The sequence below is a fragment of the Salvelinus sp. IW2-2015 genome, linkage group LG2 (assembly GCF_002910315.2).
Source record: "Salvelinus sp. IW2-2015 linkage group LG2, ASM291031v2, whole genome shotgun sequence".
Lineage (NCBI taxonomy): Eukaryota > Metazoa > Chordata > Actinopteri > Salmoniformes > Salmonidae > Salvelinus > Salvelinus sp. IW2-2015.
The window spans coordinates 19,460,767-19,481,279 of NC_036839.1; the positions used below are offsets into that span (position 1 = coordinate 19,460,767).

General features: G+C 43.0%; 1 protein-coding gene across 3 annotated transcripts in view; it reads left to right on the top strand.

Moving 5' to 3' along the window:
• Nucleotides 1-20,513, top strand: part of LOC111976349 (methyl-CpG-binding domain protein 5) — a 52,337-nt gene that overhangs the window by 28,646 nt on the left and 3,178 nt on the right. For all 3 annotated transcript variants that reach the window (XM_024005132.1, XM_024005148.1, XM_024005141.1), the window contains exons 2-8: nucleotides 5,923-6,632; nucleotides 8,127-8,229; nucleotides 8,417-8,591; nucleotides 9,272-11,509; nucleotides 17,034-17,269; nucleotides 18,160-19,206; nucleotides 20,396-20,472. In XM_024005132.1, the coding sequence (XP_023860900.1) occupies nucleotides 6,526-6,632; nucleotides 8,127-8,229; nucleotides 8,417-8,591; nucleotides 9,272-11,509; nucleotides 17,034-17,269; nucleotides 18,160-19,206; nucleotides 20,396-20,472 (3,983 nt within the window). In that variant the 5' untranslated portion in view covers nucleotides 5,923-6,525. The remainder of the gene's footprint in view (nucleotides 1-5,922; nucleotides 6,633-8,126; nucleotides 8,230-8,416; nucleotides 8,592-9,271; nucleotides 11,510-17,033; nucleotides 17,270-18,159; nucleotides 19,207-20,395; nucleotides 20,473-20,513) is intronic.

The following is a 20,513-nucleotide window of genomic DNA, read 5'->3' on the forward strand; positions in this document are numbered from 1 at the left end:
ATAATCTCAACCCATAGCTACGGTACAAACGGATTGCCATAGCTAGCCACTGCAAGAAATGCTGGAGTATGCAGGTTGCTAAAGCTAACCAACTAGGTTCAATGTTAGCTAGCTAGCTAACAGTAAGCTATAACTAGCCATGCAAATTGCTTTTGGAGATACTAATATTATTACTACACAGATCATACACGTAATGCTAGTTAGCGAGCCATTAAGCTAATGTTCGCTAGCTACAACATTTGAAACGTATAATATCTGAAAACGTAGTTACACTTACCTGTATACATGGATGAAAGCTTCACGGCAGCGTGTCTTTTCTGTTTGGTTTGTAGCTAGCTACAGCTTTTTTGGCCCATTGTTGTGTCAAGTCACTCCGGGTTCACACTGACCATCACAACTTTTTCCCACTTAAATTTAGGCAACATTGACAAAGCATAGGCAGCAATGTTGTTGAGAGCAGTAGCAACACTTTTGCAGATCCATGGCTAACCTTATATCTTTCTAAAAATAAAAATAAAATAAAAATACACATACTGAGCAGCTCATGTTATAGGCAGAAGTGTGATACATGGCAGCAATCCAAACTCCTCTCTTGGCATGTCCAGCCCATCCATTATGTCAGCCAATCATGGCTAACGGGAAGGTTCCTGTCTTTTTTCTGTGGTTAAACCAACTAGGCTCATAATTTAACAATTGTATTCGTATTTACAGATGGGATACACGTTTGTTAATAAGGCACATGAAAGTTCACATGTTCCGGAAGGCATTTCTGCCAAAAAAAAACACATTTTGAAAAGCAAAAAAAACAAACATGTTATGCCTCTTGTAAGGAAGTGGCATGCGACATACGCCTAGCTTCTTGAAACGGGTCACAAACTAAATATTTCAACAAAACGAAATATAAAGACATTAGTTGGCAGGGGTCTTCAATATTATTATGTTTTGATTTATTTCTAATGCCTTAAGACTTTCTGCTAAATGTTTTCTAAGACCACCTTTTCCTTCAGTTTGACAAGAAATCCAAAGCCTTTGCTTATTCCTATTTTTTAGGATGGGAAAATGGTTAATTTAATTAATTTGACTCCAAATTTGATGTGCTCCTATGAAATTCACATGTTAGTGCTCATGGGGTTTTTGACATGCCCAGCTGCTAGCTTATTAATGTACCTGCTCATGATTTAAGTATGCTCTGTTGCCATTTTTTTGGCCAGTTATCGTGGTCTTTGCTCTAACCTACTGTGAATGTGTCTCATTGTATAGTTGATGAATTGGTACCTTTCCTTTGTATATACAGTGCATTCGTAAAGTATTCAGACTCCTTGACTTTTTTCACATTTTGTTACATTACAGCATTATCCTAAAATTGAATTTTTCTCATCAATCTACACAACATCCCATTATGACAAATCAAAAATAGTTTTTTTTAGAAAGGTTAACCCTCACCCCAGTCTGAGGTCCTGAGCGCTCTGGAGCAGGTTTTCATTAAGGATCTCTCTGTGCTTTGCTCTGTTCATCTTTGCCTCGACCCTGACTAGTCTCTCAGTCCCTGCCACTGAAAAATATACCTACAGCTTGATGCTGCCACCACCATGCTTCACCGTAGGGATGGTGCCAGGTTTCCTCCAGACGTGACACTTGGCATTCAGGCTAAAGACTTCAGTCTTGGTTTCATCAGACCAGAGAAACTTGTTACTCATGGTCTGAGAGTCTTTAGGTGCCTTTTGGCAATCTACAAGTGGGCTGTCATGTGCCTTTTACTGAGGAGTGGCTTCCGTGTGGCCACTCTAGCGTAAAGGGCTGATTTGGTGGAGTGCTGCATAGATGGTTGTCCTTCTGGAAGGTTCTCCCATCTCCACAGAGGAACTCTGGAGCTCTATCAGTGACCATCGGGTTCTTGGTCACCTGCCTGACCAAGGCCCTTATCCCCCGATTGCTCATTTTGGCCAAGCGGCCAGCTCTAGGAAAGTCTTGGTGGTTCCAAACTTCTTCCATTTAAGAACGATTAAGGCCACTTTTTGTACCCTTCCCCAGATCTGTTCCTTCAACACAATCCTGTCTCGGAGCTCTACGGACAATTCCTTCGACCTCATGGCTTGGTTTTGAATTGACTTGACCACAGATGGACTCCCAAGTTGTAGAAACATCTCAAGGTTGATCAATGGAAACCGAATGCACCTGAGTTCAAATTCGAGTCTCAGCAAAGGGTCTGAATACTGATCTAAATAAGGTATTTCAGTTTTTATATATTTGCAAAAAAATTCTAAAAACCTGTTTTTGCATTGTCATTGTGGGGTATTGTCTGATGAAGAAAATGTATTTAATATATTTTAGAATAAGGCTGTAATGTAGCAAAATGTGGAAAAAGTCAAGGGGTCTGAATACCTTCCCGAATGCACTGTAGTGTTTTTTTGTTTGTTTGTGGTATTGTGTGTTGTCCTGTTCACTGTTGCAATGTTATGCCATTTGGCCTGGTCGTTATTCCAAATGAGAATTGGTTATCAATTTACTTATCTGGTTAAATAAAGGTGAAATACATTTTTAAAAATGTATGAAATAACATAAGTCTAATGGTTAGCGCGTTGGGCCAGTAACTGAAAGGTTGCTGGATCGAATCCCCGAGCTGACAAGGTAAAAATCTGTCTTTCTGCCTCTGAGCAAGGCAGTTAACCCACTGTTCCCCTGGCGCTGAAGACGTGGATGTCGATTATGGCAGCCCCCTGCATGCACCTCTCTGATTCAGAGGGGTTGGGTTAAATGCGGAAGACACATTTCAGTTGAATGCATTCAGTTGTACAACTGACTAGGTATCCCCCTTTCCCTAATGCTAGAGTTTTATGTAGCCTACATTAGGCCTCTGCTAAACCTTGGGAAATGTTTTAATGAATTCTACTGGTGAATTCTAAAACTGTTTCCCTTGAGGTAAACCATGTGTACTAGACTAACTTCTTTCCCCTCTGACTGTGGCCTTGAAAGCCTTCCAACCTCATACTTATCACAGACAGACTACTAATGTCCAGTAACGCGTCAGGCTGTCAGGTAAATGTATTTGGCATGTGCCAGCAATGGATTTCCACCTTCTGTTTTTATAATCAMGTGTCATTTGAGTCTGTCATTGTAAACATTGAAGCAGATTTCTGATTAGGCAGAGTATTTCTGCTTTCCATTCAGTTATTCAGGGAATATTTTTGGCTAAGCTCTCAATGGTTATTAAGGCTTCATTACATTTTGTTCTACTATACTTGGTCAACCGTTTTCTCATCTGGCATGGAATTGGATTGTTTGTTCACAATATCACAGGTAGAGATACTGTGTCTCTGAAACTATACACTGCCAAAATATTTGGAGCTGTTGAATCTACCACTGAGCCCTCCCACACCCCCCTTTGGGACTGCTACCTTGCATCCAAGACAGACTGGCCTATTTTTCAACTCGCTCTTTTTCCCTCCAAGCTATGGAGCAGTGGTGGAACACTAGAGAGCTATGCACTCTTTTGCGGGTGATTTATCATGTGGGAGGGAGTAGTAAGCCCATCAGGCTCCAAAAATGTGCCTTTTTTGTTTTCAGGCACACATACTATGTAGGGTAAAACATGGTATAGCCTCAAATTACACAAACATTCAATATTATTTCCATACTTGTGATTATGTTGACATTGTGCAGGTTTCAGTCAACTATGAAAATAAAGGATGGCACAGTGTGTCTAGGCTAGCAATCAGATCTGAATATTAGCCTTTGCTTTTCTCGGTTTGTCCTCTTCAGACATCCCAAGGGTGACTGACTGTGCCACAGTTCTGACTAACACTGCTCTCATACATAGAGCAATTCTATATGGATGTGTTATGTGAGTGCTGTACTCTGATTTAATACCAAGGCATTTGGTATTGGTATCTAGGCGAAGGAAGGAGCCCTAGCCTTAATTCCAAGCGTTTTCTGTGCACGCTTGGCTGTGTGGATGAGTCATCCGTCACAGGAAGTGCACAGCGAGTGTGATTCACACTCTGTAATGCAATACCAGAATGCTGATGTTTATTTCGCCCCAGAGTTACGGATAAGTTGTCGGTATGACAGGCCAGGCGGCGAAAACCGAGCACTCCACAGTCCAGCAGACACAAAGGGCTATCGAGTGTTTCAGCCCCTGGGCAGCCCATTGTCACCCTTACTCTTTCAGCAAGGGAATTCACAATGTCTTTTTGGCCCAAGGTTTCTGATGGTTATGAGAGATATGAGACCGATTTGACCATTCATATGACAGTATCGCAAGTATCCTGTTGAAATTAGACAATAAAAAATATTAAAAATGTAATACTATGCCCTCCAAATCCACCCACCTACAAATGGCTGTGGTAGACAGAAAACTAATAAAGAATGCACAGCCCCCCTGTATATTACCGTCTTGTTGCCACTGGTGATCTCATCATAAGGTATTGGCCCGTGGAGGGCTTGATTAAAAAGGGGGACGGGATGGGAGGAGGTAGTCACCACGGCAAAGTGCCTGTCTAAGTATGAGTAAGCCCTATAGCGGTATTCAGAGTGACATCAGTGCCTGAAACGATGGCATCCATTATGATTTTGTAACCATTCACTCAGCATATACCCTAATACAGCTACCACTACAGTACTACTAAAACCCTACAGTACTTCAAATAGCGTGTAAATTTGCATACAGATCCACGTGTACACCGCCCATCCCACCTAGCTCAGGGCCCTGGGTCTGAACTCCCTGTGCAACCGGGTCCTAGACTTCCTGACGGGCCGACCCCAGGGGGTGAGGGTAGGCAGCAACACCTCCGCCATGCTTATCCCCACAGGGGTGTGTGCTCAGGTGCTCCTGCACTCCCTGTTCACCTATGACTGCGTGGCTACGCACAACTCCAACTCAATCATCACGTTTGCTGATGACCCGACAGTGGTAGGCCTAATTAACAACAACGACGAGACAGCCTACAGGGAGGAGGTTAGAGCCCTGGCGGAGACCGAAGAGGGAGCACGCCCTTATGCACATCGACGGGCCACAGTGGAGAGGGTCAAAAGCTTCAAGTTCCTTGGCGTACACATCACTGAGGACCTGAAATGGTCCCACCACACCGATTAAAAAAATAAATAATAATAATACAAATGTTTTAAATATATTGTTGAACATAATATATTCTACGGACATATCAAAGTTCCAGAGTGGGATCTCTGATAGTTTTAAAGTTATGGCCCATTTTATACAGATAAATTGGCATAGTAGGCAATGTAACCAACCACAGCCCTCCTTTGCACATCCTGCAAATCACCAGCAGAGGGCAACTATTTTGAATCCATTTTCCCATTCACTCTGTTGACAATGCTTACAAATTGGATCATAATTCTAAAAGTAGCAGAGATCCCACTCTGGAACTTTGATATGCCTATAGAATATATTATGTTTAACAATATATATTTTTTAAATCTACATCTAAAATGTTGAATTTTATTATATTCATAAATGAGTTATTATGAAAGTTATTGAAGTTTAAAATATTACTGTTTAATCTGTAGGTGCTACAAAGTAAACATCGAGCTGTAAAGCTTTATATGACACCAAAACAATTGACTTTGTAGCACCTAGAGATTAAACACCATGGAGTTTTTAAAGGAGGTCCGGGTAAGGCCAAAATCCAATAAATATCCCAACTTTGAGTAATTATTTCCCAGTTATGCTATTAGATACAAATGTCAAAAATATGTCAACAATCCTTCCAAAGGACGACTCATTCTATGGATTACGTTTTGTGAAAATCCTGGGTTTCATGAGGGATCACTCCTGTCTTGTGTGGGATATATTTAGGAATATTCTTCTCAATAAGATCAATACTCCTTTTGTTATGTAGGATAGTTATATATTCCCAAAAGTGTTTGTAGTCAATTTGATTGTGTTACTTTTGACTTGTTTTTCAGGTTGGAATATATGGGACAGTGTCTGCTCTTATCCGTTATCAACTCTGGGATGATGTCATGCTGGCGGATCCTGCAACTATGAGTTCTAAGGTCGCAGCAGCTGCAGTTAGTGTCAGCCAGAACTCACGTCATCATATCATGACCAGATCCATCCAGATTTGTCCAATAGCAGATTCTGTGAACTGAAAGTGAAACGTCTCCATTGGTCTGCATTGGTCTGTGAGAGAGGTAGCTTGGGCAACTCTACTTCAAGTTCCCTCAGACCACTCATCCCAATGTCCCCAGGTCCCCCCACCACTACCATGGCCTCCTCACAAAGACATTGATGAAAATGGGGTTTTAAACATGTCGACAATAAACAGGATGGGGACGAAGGGCCTCAAAAGTCTGGTTCCACAGTGAACCTGTCCACGGAAYAGGCAGGCGACGGTGTGATTGGCAGTTGGCAGTTCCATCAGCGAAGCTGTTGTAGCTCATCCTCTCCTGGTTGGTCAGTTTACTCCTGWGAGACCCCAGGATGACGCACACTAGTCTGAGCTCTCTGACAAAGTTGTGATATCTCACATCGCAAGGGTGTAGTTGTGCGGACCTAAGGAGTGGACAATGAACAGAACAAAGGAGGGGCTGTGTGCTGAGGGGAAGCCGCCCCCGGCTGAAGTCCCTATAGGTTGGCAGCGCAGAATCACCCACAGCGGGGTTGTCTACATAAGGTAAGACCTGCTCTACCTCTATTTAAACTAGCCTGTGGTCTCTCGTCTCCCCAATCGGAACTTAAGGTAATGAACTCTTTCCTTCTACAGTACCAATTTCTAATATTCACCCAATTGTCTTCTGCTCAATTTTTCATGTAACTTACCATTTGATATGGTGTGTTTATTGATTAAAAAAAATATATAAAGGGGTGCGGCAATAGCAGGAACAGTGGCATCTAGAGGGCAAAACCTGGTACTTTCACACTAATTTATGGGGGGGGCAAGCGACTTATATGGCATATTTCTCTGAACAGTGGGGGGAAAAAACATCACCAAGCTCACTATGAATAGATTACATAGTATGAATAAACAGTACTCCAAGCCGCAGCTTCATACTACTTGTTAAACATAGAGAACTGATACTGTACACTGGCCGTTGGGGTGGGCTTGGTATGGGGTTTGGGGGGTCCATGGGTAGCTTTTGTCCATTAATTTGGAATCCTCACGTCTTAATCTTTGTTAAGAAGWGGTTCGGTCCAAATCGGATGATTGGTACTATGTTTATTGAGTAGTTTACGAATCCAACAAATTGAAATGGGCAATTTGGCTGCAATCAATTAACTTAATTTTTCAGGGATAAAATTATCTTTCAACAAAATAATGTTGCAGGAATGCTTATCTTATCTGTTTCTAACTACAGAAACAATTTCAGATGAATCTGGGATGGTGGGTGACAATCCTCTTTCTTGTGCTTTTTGAGGTGGAACGACTTGTCATATCTGTCTTTTACCCTAATAAGGCTGACCATTAATGCTGTAGTCCATGACCTTTATTGAAAGGCAGACAAAAGTCACTTCTATCCATTTTCTGTCCATGGGGTTGAAGGGAAGTGTTTCAACACCAGAGCTAGTCAAGCATAACACCTTCCAGAGAGTCTAATATTACCTCCCTCCCTCTTCATATGAAGTATATTCCCTCTCTGGTGGGCAGATCTGGGCTACATGGCCTTGAGCAGAAGAATGTTTGAGATCAGTGACTGTCTCATACAGAGAAAATTGTCCTCTGAAAAACTATGAAATGCTGTCGGGAGCCATGTTTTATGGCACCATAATTCCACCCACCAGCTGCTTTTCTCTCCCTTAATTTCATTGAGTTTGAAATGAATGTGTTTTTTTTTACTTTCGAACCAAGCCTTTTAAGCTGATGGCACTTGTCATTATAAAGGTGAGCTGTTTTCATGGTATTGTGTTCCTCCTATGTTTTGGGAGATTAGCTTTTTTGCTGTGACTGACTACTTTATCCAGGTCATTTGATATAATTGAATGTGTATGGTTTTGTCCGAAATGGTACCTTATTCCCCCCCGTATAGCGCACTACTTTTATCCAGAACCACTATAGGCCTACTGTGGGAATAGGGGGGCATTTCAGATGCAAACTGTCTTTTTTATTTAGCTATGGTTGTTCTATGCTGTTACATTGGTCACTCACAATCTCTCCTCTTCCACATTCCAGTCCCAGTGGCTTAGTCCTAGCCTGTCTGGAGCAGGTGAAGAGCTACCTGCTGACTGATGGCACCTGTAAGTGTGGCCTGGAGTGTCCTCTCATCATTCATAAGGTGAGCAAGCCTGAATGTGGGGCCACTCCTGGTAGATGGGTCATTAAGTTCAAAGGAAAATGCACTACACACACTACTGAACACTAACAGACTTCTTACTGTAGCCAGGACTGGAGGAGAGAGGAAGTAACACGTGTATTGATAAGAGTAGGCACACACAGACGCTAACATCTTTCACTCCCCTCAGATATTCAACTTTGACACCGGGGCGGCTGTCAAGCAGAGGACTGCTGAGGATGCCAGAGCCGATGCGAATGTCACCAAGCTGTGTATCCACAAGAGGAAGGTCATCACCGTGGCAACCCTGCACAGGAGCATGGAGTCACCACACCCCGCTCTGGCCAGTCAGGGTGTTGGCACTGGTATGTGGAAGAAATATTGTCATTCTGAGATGCAAACTAGCTRCCTAGGAAAGATCCATCCATTTGTGTGACTTATGAGACATTGAACTTCATAATCAATCAATATCTGATCAAATTCTGAAATAGGCCTAAACACCAGTCCTTTATGATATTTAGCATAAGGGCGTCATTTGATGATGAATGCCAATGTCACTTAATGGCTTTTACTCTCCAATCTGTGTCACTTGATATAATGACACGACAATCTGTGCATTCTCAGCAAGTTTTGTTCTGTTTTAACATATTGCCATATAGAAATTTTAAATGAAAGAGAATAACCTTATGACCTATTGAGACCAGCTCAGACAGAAATCATCTGCTCTGTGCAGTATTTTCACAGCAAAGGACTGCAGTGAATTGCTGCTCTATCAGCATGTTATAAAAAAGAAGCGAAAATGTGACGCTGTCTGAAGAACATGCATACACATATCATTTGGATTCAACTGTCTGCTTAGCTGCTGTTTTATGTTTGTTCTAAAGATCGGGTTTCTGTTGTCAATTCAGAACTGTTTTTGGTTTATTTGTTTTGGGATTTTCTGTAAGGTCTSAATTGACGATGCTGAATTAATTACATATAATTATCTCATCTGAGACGATAAAAGTAATTTCAAAGATTGATACAAGTTTACTTTGCTTTGCAGGCGCTGCAGCTATGGGTCCTTTGAGTCATCAAGCAATAAGGAACAATATGCACAATGGTCCACCCAACTCTGTGGCTCTTGATGGCAGGAATCCCAACAAGACAGGAATGTCAGTTTCTGGTCAACAGTACTATAACCATGAACTGGGTTCTCCCCCTCAGAGGGATCTGTACTTGGGGTACAGCAGGACAAGGCTGGGGGGCAGCGAACACAGTAGCCAACAACGGTCACCCTATCACAGCCGCCACCGTGTCCTGCTCAGCCCCTCCTCCTCCACCTCATGTTGCTCACAGCATTATGGTGATAGGGTTCCCTCCCCAAGGACTGAACCTCTGGGGAGTCCTGACCCCAATATGCTTGGTTTTCATGGAGCTTGCAGCCCAGGCTCTGTCCATATGAACGGTGATCGTTTTACCCGTCTCTCACCACCCAGTATCCTGCACCACGGCTCGCCTTCGGCCTCCCAGCCCTCGTGTGCCATGTCAGGAAGGACTAATGTACCAAATTCCCCTGCCGTCAATGCCAAAAGCCTCAATATGCAGAAGCCCTCCTGCAGCTTCCCCCACGACTTTCAACACAAGCCCCAGCCTGCATGCCACCCACAGTCGCACTTTTCCCTGTCTCAGCTCCCTCCCTGCATCCTGCAAAAAAAGCAGGTGACCTCTGAGAAGGACCCTCTTGGTATCCTGGACCCAATTCCAAGCAATGCTCCTAGCCAGGGTCCCTTAGTGCCAAACATATCTGGCCTCCAACACAATGCCCAATCTCAGGTACCACCAATGAATGTAAACATCCCCCCTGCCAGTGTCCCTTTGCCCAGCAACCTGCCCTTGCCAACTGGGAAGTCTGGACCTGTTGGGCATGGCCATAGGGTCCAGCACCCCCCTACCCTGTCATCCGCCTCATCCTCACCTATCATGTCCTCAGCACATATGGCTGGGCCTGTTCTCGCCAAGGTGGAGTCACCCCACCGCTCACGTTGCTTATCCAGTTCTTCTGAACATGGTAGCTTCGCTCACCCCACGGGGCTCCAGGTTCCTTGTGGGGTTTCAAAGCCACTTCCCCGGTCTTCTCAGGCCTCATCGGGGTCCCCTCGACCTGCAATGCCACGAAGTTCTGCATATAAGATGGACAAACTCCATCACTTGAACGATACCCCCAACCAACTGCCAGGGGGGATGAACATTGGTCTAAGCAGGCATCCCAACTCCATGTACCGTCCAGCTCCCGGATCTGATAGTATCCTTCAAAAGAATCACTCGGTAGGTATGCCCCTTAACCAGATGTTAGATCAGCAGAATCCTGCTTCCTTCCCAGCAAGTAGTCTACTTTCAGCAGCAGCGAAAGCACAGCTAGTAAATCAAAACAAACATACCGACAGCACATTGGATGCAAACGCAGAGGCTCGCAGTGGCAGCAGTTTGGGACACCCAGGGCTAGTTGGTGGAGGCAGAGGTCGGAACCTAGATGGACACAGCACTTTAAACCAGAGATATCTACCTAATCCTGGGCCGTTGGCGAGCGAATTTCAAAGCGGAAGAGCAGCACTAAGAGACAAACTCATGGGTATGGTTCAGCAGAGAGAGGCAAATCGCAAGCGCAAACTGTCCAGTGATGGCAGCAGTGGTGGCATCAACAATGACAGGGCTTTCGACGTGCTCAAGCATCCGATGGGTGGCTCTGGATCTAGTTCATCTAGCTTTCCAGAGACATTGAGGAGAATGTTGCAGCAGGGTTGTTTGCCCCCAAACACCTCCATGGCCCAGCTACTCCAGTCCATGAGCCACCAAAGTGCCCACAATGGGCCAAGCCACGTGGGCCAAAGCCCGCCCAGATCTGGCAAATCTCCCTTCTTGGAGGAAGCTTTGCCTCAGATGTCGACTTTGCAGCAGAGCTTGCAGGGGCATCATATCCAGGGCAGAGCGAAGATCCGTGGCTTCCAGAACATGAACAGTGAAGGTCAGATTTCAGGCCAGGATCTAAACATGGAGCAGTTCAACAGGCCAATGAACCAAATGCAGGACCCCGCCTTAACTGGAAACTTTGAGGTGTTGGGTTACAATGGTGGACAACATGCAGCCATGGGGTCGATGCAGGGAAACCCAAACCCTCACCAACAGCAGCAGTTTGGACTTTATCAGAAACCATCCCAGGCGCAAGGCAACCCCCAAATCAGAGGCAGGGCAGGATTGCCTCCCATGATGTCCAATGGCGGGGTCCAAGCCCTCTCTGAGTCAGGTAAGCAGCTGTTTCTCCTTGATTTTGTTGACTATTGTCTTCTTATCCTAGGTGTAGCAAAATCATAGATTTATATTATGTTTTATGTCAATAGTCTCTATTTATATACATTTGTGTGATAAAGCAAGGGCTGCAATGTGTGTTGTGCCCCTTTGTGGCGAACATTGGTAGTTTTTGTCTATTGAAAATAATTGGATATAGCCTACTTTATTACAATGATCCATCTAGATGTTTGGGGCAAAAAAAAACATTGTGAATTAGGCTACTACCTTATGAATATGGCCATCTTTTTGCATAGAACTATTTATCCTTGTCATTAAATTCAGTCTCATGTTGTTGCCGTCTTTGTCACTTGCGCTCTTTAAGTATCTTTTATCAAAGTGCTGACAGCAAAACATTTTCTGCTGCACAGCCAAATGAAAGTGAGCTATTTAAAGCCAGCGTGCAAGACCTCTTTAAAGGCAAAAATGTTTTACAAACAGGCAGACAAAAATGTTCAGATATGTTTTTCTACTTGTTTCTCACATCAGACCTTATTTTTCCTGCTTTTTTGTTCTTGTTCTAATTTATTTAACCCATTTTCAGCTGAACTTAGTCATATTCTCAAACAATGATTTAACTTAAAGCCTCAGACACACCAAGGATACTGGTGTGTTGTCACCCATGGATAAGCCTCGTTAAAAGGCTTGTCCGATTTCAAAAAAGCTTTTTTCGGCGAAAGCAGAACATATCATTATGTTAGGTCAGCAACTAGTCACAGAAAGCATACAGCGATTTTCCAACCAAAGAGAGGAGTCACAAAAAGCWGAAATATTGATKAAATMAATCACTAACCTTTGATATTCTTCATCAGATGACACTCCCGGGACAACATGTTACACAATACATGTATGTTTTGTTCGATCAAGTTCATATTTATATCTAAAAACCTCAGTTTACATTTGGCTTTGCATCCAAAACATCCCGTGAATTTGCACAGAGCCACGTCAAATTACAGAAATACTCATAATAAACATTGATAAAAGATACAAGTGTTATTCACAGATTTAAAGATATACTTCTCCTTAATGCAACCGCTGTGTCAGATTTCAAAAAAACTTTACGGAAAAAGCAAACCATGCAATAATCACGCTCAGAGACCAACACAACCCAAGAAGATATCCGCCATGTTGGAGTCAACATAAGTCAGAAATAGCATTCTAAATATTCACTTACCTTCGATGATCTTCGTCAGAATGCACTCCCAGGAATCCCAGTTCCATAATAAATGTTTGATTTGTTTCATAAAGTCCATTTATGTCCAAATTCCTCCTTGTTGTTCGCGCGTTCAGTACACAATCTAAACTCACGACGCGCGGGCAGGTCCAGGCAAAAGTTCAGACGAAAAGTCATATTACAGTCCATAGAAACATGTCAAACGATGTATAGAATCAATCTTTAGGATGTTTTTAACATAAATCTTCAATAATGTTCCAACCGGAGAATTCCTTTGTCTTCAGAAAACCAATGGAACAGAGCTCGCTCTCACGTGAACGAGTGTCACGAGCTCAAGGCATTCTGGCAGACCTCTGACTCATTCCCCTATCATTCGGCCCCACCTCACAGTAGAAGCATCAAACAAGGTTCTAAAGACTGTTGACATCTAGTGGAAGCCTTAGGAAGTGCAACATGACCCATATCCCACTGTATCTTCAATAGGGAATGAGTTGAAAAACGACCAACCTCAGATTTCCCACTTCCTGGTTGGATTTTTTTCTCAGGTTTTGCCAGCCATATGAGTTCTGTTATACTCAGACATCATTCAAACAGTTTTAGAAACTTCTGAGTGTTTTCTATCCAAATCTACTAATAATATGCATATATTAGCAACTGGGACTGAGTAGCAGGCAGTTTACTCTGGGCACGCTTTTCATCCAAATGTGAAAATGCTGCCCCCTATCTATAACAAGTTAAGCGATGTTTGGCTTGTGTGTGCTGTAGATAGCGAATGTTAGCTAATAAGAAAGTTGTGCTAATGTTGCTAGCTAGCTAGAATTTGTATTAAACCCTTGTTGATACTAGCCAGATGGGCACAACTAGATAACCAGTGTAGTTAGCAACATAATTAAATAGCAAGGGATTCATTTTTGAATAAAGCAACTGCCTGTTAGCTGCCGAGAGTCCGCGCAGTACGTAAACTCACTCACTTTTGTATATCGCCTTGGTCCGTACAATTGACCTTATTTTAGCGCCCCATAAACGTAATGCTTCCAGATCAACTGTAATATCAGTACCGTTGCAAAGCACAATTTCTCCCCTTTCCAACAAAATTAATGACATGACCTCCAAGCTGCCCATTTGTGCATAATTCAAGAAGGCAATGAGCTCCGTCGGGTCTTTTTAAAAATGGCGGGTGGGGAAGCGAAACTAATGCATGGTAGTGAGAAGGAGAGGAGATGTGTGGGAAAACGTATTTTTTTTTCACTCGATCTGTCCAACTTATCACCTTATCGCCTCTAAAATGTAAATAAAACACTATAAAGAGTTTATACAATGTGTCATTACATACCTATTTGAAGGTTTGTGTCTAATTTTTTCCCGGGATTTTAGGGCGGTGCTAAAGTGATCTTCAGAAGTAAACAGCGGCTTTGAGAGTCATGATCGCTTACAGTGATGACGCAAAAAATGACTTGGTATCCCCCCTTATCCCCGTCACTGTCCATTTCTTGTTTTTAAACTGTACGTTACGGCATGACACGTCACGATGTAATGGAGGGTCAGTTTTTTTCTACTTTTCTCCAATACTATAGAGCCATTACCATGTCGATCAGCGCTTGAATAGAAACGTAGTTCACACCCCAGATTTTGAAGTCAACACAGTCGCTACAGTCCCATTAGTTTTCTTTGCAGCCTCGTTTGAATGTCGCGGTTGCGCACATTTGTATGGAATGGGGTGAGTTTACGTTAGCTAGCTAGCTATTTTGTGCTAATTTCCAAATGGTGATGCTAATCGTTTAGCTAACTTTAGTTTAGCTAGCAAGCGAACTGACATTGGTAGTATGCGGTAATGGTGAGTGAATTACAGTATTTATTAATATTGCTAGATTGCTAGATAGCTAGCTTGGTAAAGCATTTAGTGTTGTGTGCAATGTGCTGCACTTACCACCCCATTTGTTTCATATGAAGTGTGTGTGACTGCCTGGCTCATTTAGCAAGCTAACGTCTGCTAGCTAGCTAACTAATGAGCAAGTTCACATTTATCAGACCTAACAACAACAACAACAACAACAAAGTTCAAGCACAAAACTTATTAGCTCGATTTAAAAGATGTAGACTTGCTCTAGGAAAAAAAGGTGTATTATGCAGCTTTAATGTTTTAGTAAAAACAATATTGTTGAAAAGGGGTTGGATTACACTGGGAAAAGTGCCCTCTTGTGTAATATTGATTTAATTGCTGGGATGGTTTGCCCTTAATGGTTTTAGGTGGTTGGGAGGATGAGTGGGATATAAACTCTGCCACCAGATTAAAATACACAGAACAAAAGTATAAACGCAACATATAAAGTTTTATCCCATGTTTCAGGAGCTGAAATAAAAGATCCCAGAAAATGTCCATATGCACAAAAAGCTTATTTCTCTCAAATGTTGTGCACAAATTTGTTTACATCCCTGTTAGTGAGCATTTCTCCTTTGCCAAGATAATCCATCCACCTGACAGATGTGGCATATCAACAAGCTGATTAAACAGCATGATCATTACACAGATGTGGCAAGTTTTGAGGGAGTGTGTAATTGGCATGCTGACTGCAGGAATGTCCACCAGAGCTGTTGCCTGATAATTTAATGTTTATTTCTCTACCATAAGGTGACTCCAGTGTCATTTTAGAGAATTTTGCAGTACATCCAACCAGCCTCACAACCGCAGACGACGTGTATGGCGTTGTGTGGATGAGCGGTTTGCTGATGTTCACAACGCTGACAGAGTGCCCCATGGTGGCGGTGAGGTTATGGTATGGACAGGAATAAGCTACGGACAATGAACACAATTTGGATTTTATCGATGGCAATTTTTTAATGCACAGAAATACCGTGACGAGATCCTGAGGCCCATTTTATTTATTTTTTAAGTTATCTGTAACCAACAGATGCATATCTGTATTCCCAGCCGTGAAATCCATAGATTGGGGCCTAGTGAATTTATTTCAATTGACTGATTTCCTCATATGAACTGTATACTTATTGTCTCTGTCATTTTATTTTTGGGTGATAAGTAATATGCAACGGCTAGTCAGTATTTCCCCTGGGATTTCTTTCAGCATCGGTGGCAAGGGTAGCTAAATGAATCACTACATGTAGTGGCATTTAGTCTAGATACATTCTCTTAGCTCTAGTTTGATTATATGATGTTTAGTTGACTTCTGATGTACGCAATGGCTTGGGATTGTTGGGATTGCAGATAGCCGGCAGTAGCACAAGAAAAGGGAAATAATATATTTGAATTGGGACTCGTGAGCTCCACTCCACTTGAATGGAGCTTGCATTTCCTTTTGATATGTGCACTTATCGGGAGTCGAATGTATCTAGACAGCTGAACCTTTAGTGTAGGCTAATTACATTAGGTGGATCTTGTATTTTATGCACTTTCACAGTAATGTCAAAAAAGTCACTAGTGAGCTACCAGAAAGTAGGGAGCGCTTACCCTTGCAGTGAGAGCCACTCATCCATAAACATGGGATGCATTTCTGTTTCGATACAGGAGCTCCACACAAATGATCACATTCACTTCGTGTCCAAGCTCTGTGGATTCAGGAAATGTCCTCCGAAACCGTCAGTTAGCGGATCATGGTGGCTACTGGCTACTTTGTTGAGGTTTGTCAACCGTTTTTGTAAAATGAACCTTTATTTCAAAAGCATTAGAATCCTAATTTTGTCACTCACTGCTACTATTGGCTACTTCTCCTGTTCTACACCAAATCCCTTGCTGACGATGTTGAGGTAATGTATGGATATCCATCTATGGCTGGGCTTCTAGAAGTGTACATCCAAGATTTATATACTCATAGATTTGTCTTGATTTAAGAGTCAGGAGCTATATTTTGTCTGAAATACCTATAATTGGCAAGAAGTTTCAGTCTGTAGTCAGGGAAGCCCAACTGAACCACAGTTGACCACTTTGGTTTACATTTCAACAACATAGTCTTCTTTATTTTCTCACTTATCTTGTCTGTTTCATTTTACTGTCTTATTTGTTCAATCAAGTCCTCACAAATCAGGGGAAGTAAATGGGAGTAAACTTTTGGCTCAACTTTTTGTGTTTGTTACTTCCACACTATTCTCTCTTACTGTCCCTTTGGTTTGCTTATCTTTGAAAAAACTCAATTAGCTTGGAGTGATGTTGTCCTCATGATCAGATCTTCCTCTACTTCCGCTCCCTCACTTCACTCTTCATTCTCGCACCTTTCTCACGCCTCTTCTCTCTCTCTCCTTTCTCTCTCTCTCTCTCCTTTCTCTCTCTCTCTTTCTCTTTCTCTTTCTCTTTGTGCAGGTGAGGTCAGTAGTTCTCTGAGCTGTGAGCTGAGGCAGGCCCAAGAGGAGAGTCTCCAGTCTCTCATCAGGAGCAGCCAAGCCAATACACAGCAACAGCTTGTTCAGGGTTCGGGTCGTCACTCCATACAGAGCCAGCAGCTCCACAGGTTCCAGAGCCAGGGTTCCCATCCTGTTGCCCCTCTCCCTGGTGGAGCTGCCTCCAACCCCATGAACAGCCTCCTTCAGAGCTTCCAGGTCAGACATTCAGTTTTTTTCCAGTTCAAGCCCCAAAATAATTGTGGTGACTTTCTGTGTATTTGGATGTTTGTTTGGTAGTTTAGGGATGTTTATTGTTGATTTCCATTCAACATTTCTTGAATGACGCATGAAAGAAGTAACAATTGGGCTGACGGAAACATGAAATGCCAGTACAATTTAAAAAATGCCGACAGACAATTTGTTTGTTCGACATGGTGGGACATTTCAGAAAAATATATTATGCGTGAAATGGCAGTGGAAATGTCTTGCGCAAATATTGATATAATAACCATTATATCGAAGTAAACTTGGAGTCACACAATGATATGTTGTGTGGTCCTCCCACTACGACTTGGGAAACCATGCAGTTTAGGCTACAGATTAAATTAATTATAATTAACTTCACAGGGTGGTGAATGTGCAAGATGATGAGCTTGATGTTCCTTTCCAATAAATATCGAGGGTCATGTTCTGGTGACATGATGATCGATGCTTGGCTGCCGTTTGACAAATACAAATAATATTGCTCTTATCCATAATAATCTCATAATGTAGTTAGCCTACCCACAGTATCTGCGAGGTGTTGGCTACAAGCGCATGTGCCAACACCTCGCACATTTTGCTATATAACGTAACAGTTTTGTTGACAAAACCATCAGCACAGATGAAAATGCGATGGAAACCCATCTAACTTGTATTTTTCTTCTGGTGCATGGGAATTTAACAGCAAAAGTTTTTTTTCATGTGCACTATGTCATCACGCACAGCTTTTATCCGCAAAAAGTGTGTTTGATGGAAACATCCCTTGCATGAAAATATGTCGCAAATTGGATGGAAACCTTGCTACTTTCGACATGTTTGAACCTCTCCCTCTCTTTTTGTTACAGGTGGATTTGCCTGAGACGATTCCACTGCCAAACAGAACTATGATGAGTCGACCGGGGATGATGTCCATGTCCCAACCCGGTGCCCCTTGTCTCCAGGAGGGTCATCAAGAATACCAGGCTGCCCAGGACCTTTCAGGTGGTGGGGGAGAAGTTATTGATACCATCCACAGGGCAGCGATGGGCACGGCCAGCAAGAGCACGTTTAATGTCATCACATCAACAGGTGCTAGCGGTACCTTCGCTGCTTCTGTTTTCGGCGAGCCTGTCGACCTCTCCCATGCGGCTAACTCTGTCATTCATGGCCCCCTTCGCTCATATCAGGAGCCAGTGCCAGAGCCCCGACACCAACCCAAGGTGGGTCGGCCACGCAAGAAGACACCTGACAGGAACAACAGCTTCTCCCCTGTTGCTATGGAAGCTCCTGCCAGATTCCACTCGCCGCGACACGGAGCCCAGAGAAGACAATGGGATGGGCAGGCGGAGGGCCAGGAGCAGGCTGGTCTGTGGCGTAATGACAAGCTCCTCCAACCGCTTTCCTTAGCCCAGAGCAGAAACGGCACCTACCCAGAGAGGCCCAAAAGTCAGGCCCAGGTGCACTTAGGCCCTCAGGATCAAACAACACTGCACTTCCCCAGTCACTTGTATGCCCATATGAACGGCAACGGTAGGGTCCTCACCTCGGGAAGACAACATTCCAGACACCCCGGCCTGTCCCCTGGTTCTTCCTCTGTCCCACCAGAGGGCCTTTTTACCAAGGATTACAGCCACTACAACGAACATCTGAACGGCCAACTCAATGGGAACCACTACAATGGGCATTACAATGGGCACCTGAACGGGAGCCTGAGCGGCGAGGAAGACCTGAGGCCTGGGGACTCTCCCTCCTCCAGTGAGGGGCTCCCGCTCCACCACAAGCCCAGAACTCCGGCCCACTACCCGGGAGATCTACTCTGGGGCCAGGGCAAAGGCTTCCCTCCATGGCCAGGCAAGATTGGGAGCGAGGGGCACATGTACTCCCCTGGGATGGTGAATGACATGCAGGGAAAGGTGAGCTTGTTGTGTACTCAGTGTTTTGTGTCATCAATTATGATTGGTCACATGACTACATCAGATAAAGAAGTGGAGGTCTCTGCCACAATTCCAGCCTCAGTTTCAACACAATTTTACATTAAACTTTTGCTGCTAGTACTACTGTACACATTACCGTTGCAGTTTTTTTTATGGCAAAATAATGCTTTGTATAAGAGGGGAGTTTTAAAATGTGTAGGCACCAGGCATGGCAAGTCCCTGAAAGATGATATATTCCTCACGAAGAGCATGAGAGGGAGGGAAGATTTCCCACGGTGTTCTGCATTAAAAAACACCCCAATTCTGCCCTGCGACACTGTCAAAAGCCTTTGAGACGCCAAGGAATTAACATCAGGGTAAAACAGCATAATGGGTTTGACACCTTCCCAGAGGTCATTCTACCACCATTTTCACCTGTCTGTCGATATCCATTGCTTGATTTTATTCACTGCCTACTGTGTTTTGTTCTTTTTTCTCTCAAGAGCTACTGTTCAGGAACTTCAATGTGGGAATCCTTGGGGGAATGTACTTTATTAAATTTTTCCTGGATTTACCCATATTATTTAGGCTAACATTTGGGCTAGGTGATATTTCAGTTTGGTTTCATGCCTAGTTTGACTGTGCAGATAATATGCAATAGTGGATGAATTTGCCATATCCATCCCTTTTACAAGCCTGTGTGGACAGCTATTTTAATGAATCTGACCCATTGTGTTCAGTAAATACAATTAAAAGCAGTTTGGAAGGATAGGACAAGATGCTGACTTTTTTTTTTTTTATTAGAAAATGATTGAATGCTCTTTGTCTTACCTGGCGTTAAAGTAACTTGCAAGTTAGTCATTAGATAATAATGCTTTATTGAAGTTGAGTCATTATAATTATGAAATGTGAAATAAAGTTATTGGTTGCTTTGACCTGAGACATTCTGCAAACTCATTTAGAACTTATTTTCTGTGGACAGGGTAATGTGCTTTTGGTTTCACTTGGCTGTGTAATATGKCATTTTAGATTAGTCATTCGTGCATACATTTTACGTATGGGTGGTCCCTGGAATCAAACCCACTACCCTGGTGTTACAAGCGCCATGCACTACCAACAGGTGATCCTTTGGTAATGTTTTGGTTTCATTCCCCCGGTGTTTGGTAATGTTGTTTCTACTTGCCTTCAGGTAGAGTCAGAGAAGATCCAGAGGACACTAACAGAGGATCTGGACACACTACATAAAGCAAACAAGATAACTAGAAAGTAAATTACCCTAGATGAATATGCTATTATTCTTTATTCTG